The sequence below is a fragment of the Pistacia vera genome, unplaced genomic scaffold (assembly GCF_008641045.1).
Source record: "Pistacia vera cultivar Batoury unplaced genomic scaffold, PisVer_v2 Contig373, whole genome shotgun sequence".
NCBI classification, from domain to species: Eukaryota; Viridiplantae; Streptophyta; class Magnoliopsida; order Sapindales; family Anacardiaceae; genus Pistacia; species Pistacia vera.
The window spans coordinates 204820-218257 of NW_022196194.1; the positions used below are offsets into that span (position 1 = coordinate 204820).

The 13438-nt window shown below is 36.8% G+C and overlaps 3 protein-coding genes across 3 annotated transcripts; 2 read left to right on the top strand and 1 right to left on the bottom strand.

Moving 5' to 3' along the window:
• The first annotated feature begins 200 nt into the window (after nt 1-200).
• On the top strand, nt 201-6576 carry LOC116140493 (U-box domain-containing protein 35-like). Its single transcript, XM_031426119.1, has 10 exons — nt 201-261; nt 1080-1314; nt 1680-1801; nt 1880-2001; nt 2909-3120; nt 3381-3715; nt 4167-4268; nt 4764-5192; nt 5429-6181; nt 6287-6576. The coding sequence occupies exons 2-10, from the start codon at nt 1113-1115 to the stop codon at nt 6467-6469; spliced, it is 2460 nt and encodes an 819-aa protein (XP_031281979.1). The 5' UTR covers nt 201-261; nt 1080-1112; the 3' UTR covers nt 6470-6576.
• A 139-nt stretch (nt 6577-6715) lies between these two features.
• LOC116140494 (chaperone protein ClpB1-like) lies at nt 6716-8468 on the top strand. Its single transcript, XM_031426120.1, has 2 exons — nt 6716-7297; nt 7382-8468. The coding sequence occupies exons 1-2, from the start codon at nt 6958-6960 to the stop codon at nt 8386-8388; spliced, it is 1347 nt and encodes a 448-aa protein (XP_031281980.1). The 5' UTR covers nt 6716-6957; the 3' UTR covers nt 8389-8468.
• Nucleotides 8469-9668: 1200 nt separating this feature from the next.
• Nucleotides 9669-11339, bottom strand: LOC116140505 (putative pentatricopeptide repeat-containing protein At5g37570). Its single transcript, XM_031426133.1, has one exon. It carries the CDS (start codon nt 11337-11339, stop codon nt 9669-9671), a length of 1671 nt encoding a protein of 556 aa, XP_031281993.1.
• Nucleotides 11340-13438: the final 2099 nt, after the last annotated feature.

A 13438-nucleotide genomic window follows, 5' to 3' on the forward strand; every position in this document is an offset into this window, starting at 1 on the left:
AGCTCATCTTTTTTTTTTGTTTTTATATGGATAGTTGTTTAAAAAATTAGTTTATAAACGTAAGTTTCGTGGATGGTTAATGTTTCACGCCAAGGTTGTCTCTAAATATAGCAGAAACAATATCAATTTTGCTTGTGGGGCAACTCTGTCACCTAACCAAGCTTCTTCTTCTACTTTCTACTTGTTGAGGCAAAACCATTTCATTTTCTTCTTCTTGTTTCCAGTTTGAAGCAACTCAGAGTTTCATGGAGTAAAAGCCTGGTATGTTTTTGGCTTCTTCTTCTTCATTTTGAGTTTTGAGGGAACTCTTAATTTGATGGTGTAAAAACCCGCTATGGTTTTGCTTTCTGTTTTTGGGTTCTCCTTATTCTGTGTTGTTCTTTGATACTTAATTTTGTTTTTTTTTTCAAGTTTTTTAGTATCATGGTTGGGAAATTAATTTTGTTTCCGTTTGAAGCTTTATTAGCGAATAAATAAGGTTGGATTTTTATGATAAAAATGAAACGTTTTTACATGTCTGTTGAGATTCAGGAATCACAGACATTCCTGCCCTTTGCTATCAGTTTCTGTTACCTTTCCAAAACAAATAAATGCAGGAAGCAGAATTTTTCATGGTTTCCTTATGAAATTTTATTTTTGCATCATTTTCTAATACAGAAGATGTTGATTTGTTGATGAGATAGACTGTTATCTGGGAAAGGATTTTGTTTATATGACATCTGATTCTGAAGAGGAGTGATGCTTTTTTTTTCCTTATTCCCATCACTTCTTTCCTTATAGCCTATTCATATACTTCTCGCTCTTATTCTTGCTTGTCATGGTCAGTTTTGTATATTTGTTTATGTTTTGCCTTGATTTCATCATGATTTCATGTAAAGAGTCATGTTGTGGAAAAGGTTTTGAATTTTTGGTTTCACAAATTTCAATATGGGGTTGGCTTAAGAAGTAAGAAATATGAAAAACTATTCACTCTTTGAGATTCTGTAGTTGTTGAGTGTGTTAAAACTCGTAGCTATTTGCCTTGATTCTAATACAATTTCTTGGACTAGTTTGTTATGGTATTTTTCCTTTGATGATAGAGAGGATTCAGCACTAGTTGAAGTGGAAGAAAAATGGATGTAAAAGAAATTGTCGAACCAAAAGGCGAGCTCACATTGCCACCACCTCCTGCTTTTATTGTTGCAATTGCTGTCAAGGGAAATAGAAAAAGCAAGAATGTTATTTCATGGACATTGGAAAAGTTCGTTCCCGAGGGAATCACTTTGTTCAAGTTGTTACATGTCTGCCCAAGGATTACTGCAGTCCCTACACCAAGTAAGCTATGCTTCTTTCAGATAATTATTCTACAGAGAAAAAGTTAACTTTTATCTTAAACAACTTTTCCTTCCCCTTTTTCTCTTCAACTTGATGCTTAATTATAAGCTAGAGAATCACTGTAAAAGCTTTTCATATTAGTTTCTATTTGCCCGCCGAATTAATGCTCACAGTTTTACAAAGATTTTGACTAACAGTTGTGGCAGTCAGTAGCGTCTCGGTAATGAATTTTATAGAAGAAATCATGCCATGAAACTGATATTTGTCCATGTGAACATTTCTAGAAATAATTGGAGGATTCCTTATTGATTGAAAGAAATGAAATTATCAGCATTTCTGGCTATCTGACTTAGTTTTTCTTCTAGTGGGAAATTTCATTCCTATTTCACAAATACGCGATGACGTAGCAGCTGCTTATAAGCAGGAAGTGGAATGGCGGAGGAGTAAAATGTTGCAGCCTTATAAAAAAATGTGTGTTCAGAAAAAGGTAAATTTTCCTTTTCAAATATTTTTCATGTATGAATCTTCGATAAGTAGAAATTAATTTGCATAATTCTGCATGTAGGTGCAAGTAGATATAACAATAATTGAATCAGATGATGTGGCAAAAGCAATTGCAGAGGAGGTCGCAAACTGCTCCATTAACAAACTTGTTATAGGTGCTGCATCTTACACCATGTTTTCAAGGTATTTATCCAGCATAAATGTATCGTGGTTCTTGAAATCATAGTCAAATTGATTTGCATTTAAGCTGGTGTGCAATGGTATAAATTCATGCTGTAAAACTCCACTTTGAATGGAAAGACATCACAACTGAAAATTGATATCAGTTTCTCAAATTTTAGTAAAATATGCTGTCTCAAAGTTTACATTTTACTATCATATTACAACTATTTGAAACACAAGGGAGTTATCCAGTTCCTGCTGGTAGTATATGTTTGCCGTTGTCAGATTATGTCAAATTGCAGCACTGATTTTCAAGATAGTCCCTTCTTTTTTCTTTTTTCTTTTTTGAACAAGTTGAGATGAAATTATGTTAGAATGGATTGGTGGTTTCTTAAACAAGCTTTTAATCCCTCAAAATAAAAAAATAAAAAAATTAAGTTGTTGGGATATGACACTACAAAAGACATGAGATGTCGTTGGACAAGCTGGGAGCCTTGGTTGTATATGAACACCATGCATTTGTAACCCAAAATACTCATTCTGAATAATTCATAGTTTTATGCTTTTGCCATAGTGCAGATAATATGCATACATTTGATGATTGAAAGTAATCAATGTATTGTAGTAAAAAGAGAGATGCAAAAAGTAATTTATTCTCTTCCGTTTCCTGTAAAAAAAAAAAAAAAAGAAAATTAATAAAAAAACAAAGGAAGAAAAGTAATCTGGTACCTCTTTAAGCTGTTTTGGTGATGTATAGGAGGCAAATGAAATAGATATAGAACAAGATGAGCATCAGTCATCATCAAGTAATTTTAGTTTTAGCAAGTATATTAATATATCACAGCTGTAACTTGTGTAAATGCTGTATATTCTCAAATTTTGCAAGCTTCACACATAAATTTTGTAGGTAACAAGATGATTTTTGCAGGAAAATTAAGAAGGATGATCTGTCCTCGAGAATCTCACTTTGTACTCCAAGCTTTTGTACAATCTATGCTGTTTCAAAAGGAAAATTGTCATCCATCCGCCCGCCTCACTTAGCTACAAATAAAAGTATTAAAGATGACTGCAGTGACAGTTTCTCTAACAACAGTTCATCAAGTTACAGTTCCAGTTCCCAAACAGGCAATCACACTTCAGGTTTGAGCTACATCTGCTTATCCAAAGATGTGATTGTATTCTGTGAGGAACAATGATTTATCATGCCCTGGTGAATTGCTTATGTAACTTTATTTGATTCACCAAGTTCACCCGTATTTAACAAGAATAATGTGATAAAAATTTGATGAATAGAAAATTTTTAGCTTAGTTTCCATGCTGGTAAAATTTCTCCAGGCACTGTAAGCTAATATGGGATTCTAACACAACTTTTTTATATTTTAATGTTGTGGAATTTGCAGATCTTCACTCCGTTTCTTCCTATTCTCATTTCCATTCTCCTTCCCTACCAATTCAGCGATTTCAGGCTCTTTCAACCGTAAATAATACTCTTCTTCGTTCAACAACAAACTCAACCGAGCGGTCCGAGCCCAATCATTCACGATGCCAGTCTTTGGATACTGAGAGAGGGCAGGATTCCATGAATTCCATGAGTTCCTATCTCAGTAGTTCAGGAGTTGGACAGCCAGTCAGTCGAAGTTCAAGTTACCTGAGTCTCGTGACAGATAACCAGAGTTCATCTGAACATGTTTCCATCTCAGATGGACTAACTGACTGTTCTTCCTCCGTAAGCCAGGTAGCTTTTCCATTTTCTTTGGACTTAGTATTCTATTGGACATCAATGGAAATTCAATTTCTTTAATGATTGACATTTCTTATAAGCTGCTTTCCAAAATAATCAACTACTGGTAGTGAACCTGTGCAGTTTAAGTTCTCTCTTGTTCTTGGATATCTGAAATTGTTTTTGCTGTAATGAAATTCTATGGTAGTTCAATCTATTATTCCTAATATTTAGTTTTCTTAAAGCAACTAATTCATTTTTACAAAATCAGTCTTGACCAAAATACAGTTTTGTAGAAAGTCACATATATTATCTTCGGGAAACAGAAAAAAAAAAAAAAAGCAACTTCTTCTGGAAAGACAAATTTACTTAAAGATTCTATATTTTTAAGTTCAATAAACAGAGGTCCGTAAGGTATCTATATTCTTTGATGTTTTTTTTTTTTTACTTTTTCTAATCAATGCAGGAAAACGTTAGCTTTGAGCTACAAAAGCTGAGAGTTGAACTTAGACACGTTCGAGGAATGTATGCAATAGCTCAAAGTGAGGCAATTGATGCTTCTCGACAGGTTTGTCTTGGGCATCCTCTTGACAAAACAAAATTGTAACTCCTTTTTTTATCATCCATTCTTTGAACCAAACTTTTAATGCAATGCCTTCTAATCTCTATCATATTTTCTCATACCATTTTAGTATGAACCACCTAGTCCTCGCATACTTTAAATTTGATTATAATTATGATGTGAACACTAACAGATAGTAAATTATAAACAGTGGGGAATTTTTCTATATTGACTAAGCAAGAAAGCCTTACATATTCTTTGTATTAGGGCGCCTGTTTTAGTTGCACTCTTAGTTCTTTACCCCAGGTTTGCATTAAGCTTTTAGGTAGGAACTCAAGAAGAGTAATTACATTCTAACACGCTTCCTCAAGTTCTACAACTACAAACAGAACTTTCTATGATTTAATTTATACAATAGGAGGATTTGCATACAAGACAATTTGTTCATCTTGGTTTTGATTATATTTATATTAATCTGTTCCATCTACTGCTTTTTCTCAGATGACCAATCTGAACAAACGTCAATTAGAGGAAGCAGCAAAGCTCAAAGAGATACACCTTATGGAGGAGAAAGCCTTAGAATCAGCAAGACTAGAGAAGGAACTATATGAAGCTGCAAAAAGGGATGCCGAGTATGTGAGGGAATGTGCTGAAAGAGAAGTTTTACAAAGACGAGAAGCAGAGTTGCAAGCTCTGCATGAATCTAAAGAAAAAGAAAAGTTTGAGATTGCTCTTGTTGGTTCTGTTCAGCAATACCAGGAGTTTACATGGGAAGAGATTGCTTCTGCCACCTCATCATTTTCAGAAAACCTTAAAATTGGAATGGGAGCATATGGAACTGTCTATAAGTGCAATCTGCATCATACAATTGCTGCAGTAAAAGTTCTTCGATCCAAAGGGAATCACGAAAATAAGCAATTCCAGCAGGAGGTATGAAATTACTCTTTGTAAGAAAAATCTACAATAAATTATTTACAGTAAAAGAAAAGAAGACACTGACATGTTGTAAGGATCTCCATCAATTTGCTGTTAAAGTAAGCAATGCTTTTTGAGCTTCAATTGCACCATGGTTTTTCTCCTTTCATGTGATAGAACAAACTGCATGTTGGAATACTGTGAATTCTCCACTTTGGTGGAAACTTATCTCGTCTTTTTTTAATTTTCAGATTCAAATCCTTAGCAGAATTCGCCATCCGCATTTGCTTCTCCTTCTTGGTGCATGTACTGCTCATGGTTGCCTCATTTATGAATACATGGAGAATGGTAGCTTGGAGGATAGGTTATATCAAAAGAACAATACACCACCCATCCCATGGTTTGATAGGTTCCGAATTGCTTGGGAAGTAGCCTCAGCTCTTGTTTTTCTTCACAACTCGAAGCCAAAACCCATTATCCATCGTGACCTGAAGCCGGCAAACATCTTGCTCAATCATAACTTGGTGAGCAAGATTGGTGATGTCGGCCTCTCAACAATGGTGAATTCAGACTCTCTCTTGGTATCCTCTGCATACATGGCTACAGGGCCTGTAGGGACGCTCAGCTATATGGATCCCGAATATCAAAGAACAGGGCTAATTTCTCCAAAATCTGATGTTTATGCTTTTGGGATGGTAATTTTACAATTACTGACAGCAAAGACGGCAATAGCTCTAGCTCATATGGTGGAAACAGCAATTGAGGAGGATACTTTGGTGGAAATTTTAGATTCACAAGCCGGGAATTGGCCAACTAAAGAGGCAAAAGAGTTGGCAGTGTTGGGACTGAGCTGTGCAGAGCTTCGACGTAGAGACAGACCTGACTTAAAAGATCAAATACTTCCTGCACTGAAGAGATTGAAGGATGTTGCTGACAGAGCTCGAGATTCAGATTCAAGTATTAAACCTGCAGCTCCTACCCATTTCATATGCCCAATACTAAAAGTATGCCTGTACTATTATTTGCCATTATATATAATTCTTATTACTTCCGTACCAATTTGTACTTATAATGATTTACCAATGGTGTCTTTTTTGTTATATGTATAGGATGTAATGAGGGAGCCTTGTGTTGCGGCTGATGGTTACACTTACGATCGCGAAGCAATGGAGGAATGGCTTCAGAAAAATGATAAATCGCCAATGACTAACTTGCCACTGGCAAACAATGATCTCTTACCAAATTACTCACTTCTTTCCGCAATTATGGAATGGGAGTCCAAACAACATTGATAGTAGTCCCTCCCCTCATAGTTCATTCAGGTTATATGAAAAAACTTAGCTGAACTAGATTAGTGTTCATATGCTATCAATGTAGTTTCTTAGTTTTTTATTTCTGATAGGAAAAGGGGGAATATGTTATTGATAATTGGAAAAAGTAAAAAAGATGTTAATAGTGATAAAGGAATGCTAATATCCTAGCGGTTTTTCCAATTCTGACTCTTACATTAATGGTTTTCTTAGGTTGACAATCTAAAAATAATCATTAAAAAGTTTAGATATTATAATAGAAAAAGAAGACCATTAGTAATTGGAACCTCTTGGCTCTGGGTTTCCTATACTCATGAGAATTCCTTTAACAAAACAATATTAGAATCAGAAGTCAATTGGGAAATCAGAATAGGATTAGAAAATTAAAAATCTCTTCTATATAAGAGTATAAAAAATAGAACCAAATTAATCAACTAAAACTTCCTCAGTCAAAATTAGATTTTCTCGTAATGGCAGAGTACACAGTTTTGTTGAAGGAGATCCGTGAAGAAACATCAAGGTTAGAGCAACTCCACGGCGTTCTATTTAAGGATGAGGCTCTCTTATTGGCTGCCCATGTTGCCATGCATCCCCAAAACCAAACCGCTGGTGAATTGCGTGAGAGAGCCATTGATGTTCTTAACAAGGCCTGCAAAAGAAAACATAGCATGAAGAATCACCAGAAAGAACTTGATAAACTCAAATACTCTCTGCGTCGAGCATCGGTTGAATTTGAACAACTTACCAACGAGAATGCTGATAGCTGCAACAGAGATTCTTGGCTCTCCCACTTGGAGAAGGAATTGAAAGGTGACTTCATTGAGTTGGTTTCGTTTGTGAAGAAACGAATGTGTGTAAATCATGATGATTTCGTTTCTTGTGTGCATGATGTAGAGAGAACGCATAACTATTTTCAGATTCTTCAACTACTTGATGCGAAGGTTAAGAACAAGTTCAAGGAAACACAGGTTATTGGTATAGAAGAAACTGCGGAAATAGCTAGTGATTTGACTGGAATTCCAGTTTCTTGGCTTCGTACTCCGCCTGAGGAAAGATACACGCGGCTTAGAGAACGGTTGCAGAAGAGGATAGTTAGACAGGATCATGTAATTGAAGCAATCATGGAGGTCTTGTTGAAGCATAAGGGTGAGAGTAGTTGGTCAGGACCGCCAGTTGGTTCGTTTCTGCTGGTGGGTCCTTACGGGACTGGGAAGGCAGAGCTCGCCAAGGCCATTGCCATTGAGCTTTATGATGATGAAGATTGCCTTGCGCGAATTGACATGGAACAATATATGGAGCCTGACCTTGATAGTGTCTCATGTCTCGTTCGTTCACTAACTCAAACCGTGAAGAATCAACCATACAGTGTTCTACTATTTGACAAGATTGAGAAGGCTCATTCTTCTGTGATCGACACTTTGATTAGCAGTCTAAGCAATGAGAATGCAAGTGATTTGAGAAATACTCTGATTATCATGACATCTGATGTGGAAGAAGAAGACATGCGTAATATAGAGCTTGCTCATGTTTTATGGCAAGGGTTGCACTTCTTCAAACCAGAGTTGCTTCAGTTCTTGGACAAGATGATCCTCATGAACTGGCGTTGTCCTCTCAAGGATACTACTCGGCTTCTGTTAAGAGAATGGGCAAGTAAACAATCTAGTGAAGGCGATAGAACAATCACCGTATGCCCTTCAGATTCTGCATTAACCCAGATTGTATGCAATGCATCAACAAAATATGGTGCAACTAGGAAAGGCCTAGAGAGATGGATGGCAGAGAAAGTATTCTCTCAACTGTCAAATATGGTTGATCAGGATCATCAAATTGCAGACAGTTACATCACTATATATATTATCACAGAGGAGAAAGGGGAGCTAGCATCCTATTGTTGCAGCTGAATGAATTTATCATCCATCGTTAGTGTTATACAGATAGTTTCCTTTGCATTTCTCTTTTCTTCAAGAGCATCTAATGATGTTACGGTGGAATTTTTTTTTTTTTTTTTTTTTTTTTGTGATTGATATCTCTAGGAATTAGCTTATTCCAACTTTGTTTTAACATTATACAAAAATAAAATCTAGTTTCTTGTTTAAATCTAGCATACCTTACAACTTTTCATCTTGTATTTTATCTACTGCTTAAAGATACACCTTAATTCAGCAAGAAACTGTTTTTTCCTCGACAGCTCGTGTAATATGCAGTAGACCAAAAGCATCTCCATTCCACAGAACAGCATAATTTTAATCATAGATAAATAATTAAACAAACATATAAAAAGATGGTGAAGGAGGAGAAATCTAAAAAGTAGTTAGAACACCAAAACAACCATAAAATCTCTGCTGATCTCTTTGATTCAACCAAATCCTACACATAATTTCAAAAAAAAATCAAGGTGTTATAGAAATCATTTTGCTCCCGCGACAAATTGAAAGATCTAGAGCCCTTTAACATACCTTTAATAAACTTTTGGTTCACAAGGCTGCATTACAAACTAAACAAAAATATTTACTCTCTTTATTAATCTACAAAAACCTGGAGAATTCAGAATGAACTATGTTGCTTGCAAGTTCTGCCTAAAGGCCAACAGCCCCAGCATGATTTGCCTGCTAAAACGAAGAACAAGAGGAATTCTGTGATTGCCATCAATCCTAGACTAAGCTTTCCTTTATTGACCCTAATCATACATCACAAGGTTCATGTTACACATATTCCTTCCTGTCCAGCTTCCCAAATCTCTCACCATAAAATCCAAACCCTTAATATGTGGAAACAGTAAATGCAATTGGGGGCTTGAATTCTGCTTCAGGATTAATTAATAGATATTAGTGTAATGTGTGGCAGAGACAGTTTGGATTGATCTTCCAAAACCTTTTTGCATTCAACAGAGTAATAACCACATCGTGATGCACCAACTTTAGGAGATGAATTTAACATTTGCAACAAAAATGCCTTTACACTCAGTAAGATTGCACAAAATTGAGACCGTGGACGAGATAAAAAGCTGCACAGCTTAATTCCTCTACTCTCCAATTTGGAGAGAAATTAGAATTCCCTCATATTTAATTCTACAAAAAAGGGTCCCGAGAGAAAAGATTTTGACTTACACAAACTTGGAATTCCAGCACATCTCTGATCCTAGGAAACCAATAGAATATACAGAGAAACTCAGTCTTATAAACTAAATCCGACTGCAACCAGGTATTTTTCTAACTCCCCTCTCTTTCATTTCCTTTCTCACAAGAGAAACATCCAGCCAGCAGTCTGCTGCTGCATAGATGTCAGATAAAAGCACAAAACTACCAGCATTTAGTGGCTCAAGCTCAAAAAGCCTTTTGGCAACTAACTCTCCTAACTCAAAGTCACAATGTAACTTACAGGCCCCAAGTAGTGCACCCCAAGCACCTTCATGAGGTTCCACAGGCATTGAATTTAAAAGCTCATATGCTTCTTTTAAGTGTCCTGTCCTGCTGAGAAGATCAACCATACATGCATAATGATCAGGAGAAGGAACAATAGAGTACACACTTTGCATGGATTCAAAGTAATGCGAACCCTCCTCCACAAGGCCAGCATGGCTACAAGCAGTCAAAATGACTGTGAATGCCACCTCATCAGGAATCAACCCTTCACTTATCATCTTATTGAAGAGGAAGACAGCCTGTGCGCCATGACCATGAATCGACAATCCTTGTATCATTGAACAGTATGAAATTAGGTCTCTATTAGACATAGCTTCAAACAGTTCTGCCGCTCTATCCATGTTCCCACACTTTGCATTCATGTCTATAAGAGAGGCAATAACATGACCTCGACTAAGATCCACCTCACTCCTACTCAAATAAAAATCAACCCACTTAGCTAATTCCAAACTACCCAGTTGAGAACATGCGGACATCAAGCTCACCATTATAAACTCATCCGGCTTAACATCTTTCAAATACATTTCATAAAAAATCTTCACAGCCTCATCAGGCTGACCATTCTGTGCATACCCTGTTACCAATGCCGACCACGCAACAATATCCCTATCCGGAGCTTCCTCAAACAACAACCTAGCTGACGCCATATCACCTGATTTTGCATAACCATCAATCATCGTTGTATAAGAAATCACATTTCTTTCAGGCATTTCATCGAACAGTTTCCTAGAACTGCTCATATCACCTATCTTAACTAGCCCGCCAATCAACGCATTCCACGACACTATATTCCTCTCCGGCATTAAATCAAACATCTTCTTCCCTTCTGCTAAATCACCAACAATCACATACCCGACAACCATCGCCGTCCAAGAAACAACGTTTCTGTTCGTCATTTCATCGAACACCTTGCGGGCACACTCAATCTCCTTACATTTACCATACAGATCAATCAAACTAGTACACACAAAAACATCATCATCTAATCCTAACCTAATCACAGCCCCATGAATCGCAGTTCCTCCTCTTAAAATAAGTTCACTCGAACAAGCCTTAATTACCAATGGAAACGTATATTTATCAGGTACTCCACCCTCCCTAATCATTCGAATAAAATACTTCAAAATGTCGATAAAACAACCCCTCTGGGAATACCCTTTTAAAAGGGTATTCCAAAGAAAGGTACTGGGAGTGATAATCTGATTAAAAATGGAGGTGGAGTATGAGAGAGAGGTGCCAAGTGAGTGACAAAGAGAAATAAAATGGGAGATAAGTGAGTGGTCTTGTTGAAGGCCCTTTTTGATAAGGTGAGAGTGTACTTGGTGAAGATGAGTTCGAAGTTTGGATGTTTTTAAGAGAGTTATGATGGAAGGGAGAGAGCAGGATTTTGTGATAGCGATTTTAATTGGCCGTGGTGAGAAGGCAGGCATGGAAATTAACCCGAAATGTCTAAGGACACATGATAAATAGGAAGGATTTTATATAACATCTTTTATGGAGCAAACGAGATGTTCCCACCCAAGGCTTAGCGAAACAGTAAGTTCCCACCCCTGTTTCATATATTCCACATTTCCACCCTTAAATTAATGTCATTAGTGATTGTTGGGTTCTGACACAAATGCATAGAGTGTTATTACTAATCTACCCTCTTAAATTCTCCTTCTTCATCTCCCCTTCCTCGTCCCATTTTCTTCTTCTTCACTCCCCCTTTCTGTTCCCATCTTCATGCCCTCTAATTCCAGTCAAACCACCACCATAGCCGACCAAACGACCCCAATTCAAACCCACCCAAAATCAAGCACAATCAACCTCCAATCAATCCCAAACCATAAACTCCTTGCAAAACCCTAAATCGACCTCCAATTAAACTCAATTTTCACCAAATTGCAAAACCCTAAGGGAAGTGACGAACGGCGAACAACGAGCAACCAAGATCGAGGCTGTTGTGGGTTTTTGAGGTGGGATGCCAATGAAGCTATTAGTGGTGATGGGGTTGATTTCTGACATTAAGAACGACCAAAATTTTGCTTGAAGCATAAAATCGACGAAGGGTGATGGTCGGCAATTGGTGAGAGGGGGTGGGTGGGGGTTTGAAGCGGAGGTTAAGGGAAAGATGATGGTAGCGTTGGAGCAACCCAATAGTGTCGAAATAAGGTTGGATTGACCAAAAAATGGCAACAGTGTTGGAGGTGGTGAGACGAGGAAAACAGCACAAACAGGCCAAGTTTGTGGGTGACACAACTGTTTGCGCGAGGAAACAGGCCAATCGCATCAAATCTTGGGTGGATCTGGTGTGATTGGGAGTGGAGGTAGAGGCAGAGAGGAGGGCGCACAACTACTATTGTGATTTTTCTAGGTTTTTTTCTTTTGATTTCGCTGATTAATTGTTTGGTTGTGTGAGGAAGTTTGATTGGTTGGTTGAGGGTGATGAATCCTGTCGATTTGGGTGAGAAATCTAGCAAGAATCCACAGAAAACGACCGGCGACAGCACCAGAAATGGTGGTGAGTTGAGAGAAGGTGAATGAGATCTGGGTTTAGAATGACAATTTTACCCTTTAACCACATTAAACAATTTTCTGTTAATTTAAGGGTGAGAATCTAGAATCTATGAAACTAGGGTAGGAACATGTCATTTGCTCTCTTTTGTGCCTCTTTCACGATAAGTATATTTTATAGAGTTGCCTAAGGTCACTGAGTCCCGGGTTGGTTGGGTGAACCGATCCGACTAGCAAGTCGGACCGTGACATCATCATACTAACATCAGCATGACATCATTGTGCTGACATTAGCAAACACATAAAAAAAAATTAAAAATGCAGATTATTAACACTAATAATTAATAAACTCTGGTAACAAATTCAGCCAAATCTGAAATGAAATTAACACTACAAAGTATACACTTATAAACTATAAACAACACAATGAAACCAATCCTATATTCCTATTATATTTCCATGTCAAGTCAAGGCTAATTTTAGGCATTAGATCTAGAGGTAAAATTACTTATATCATGATCATCTTCGTCATCGTCATCATCAGCATAACCAGCATCAGCAAAAGATTTCAGGCAAAAATAAAATTATATGTTAATATTTTTTATTGTAAACTAAATTGACTAATGTAATATAAATTTTAAAACACTAAATTAACTAATGTAAGTTAAATTAAATAACATAAAGGAAAGTTATAAGTTAGAACCTTTGGAAGCTTCTGTAGTATCATAATATGAAGGGTGGTCACTAGGACCAATAGGAATAAATCCCTTTCCATAAAGTGCTTGTTCCAAATCCTCATAATTAAGCTCAGCATCCTCCCCTTCATCATCAACCACCCAAAACTCAGTCTTGTTGATACTCTCATAATCAATAGGATCGAAACTTGTTTTCTTGTAACTCATCTTGGAAGACCATTTTTAACTATTAAAATTTAAAATTTAAAAGCATGACAAATAACTCATCTTGGAAGATCAAGGAAAATAAGAATAATAAGAAAATGAGTAAGGCGTAATCAACAATGTTTTATATCTGT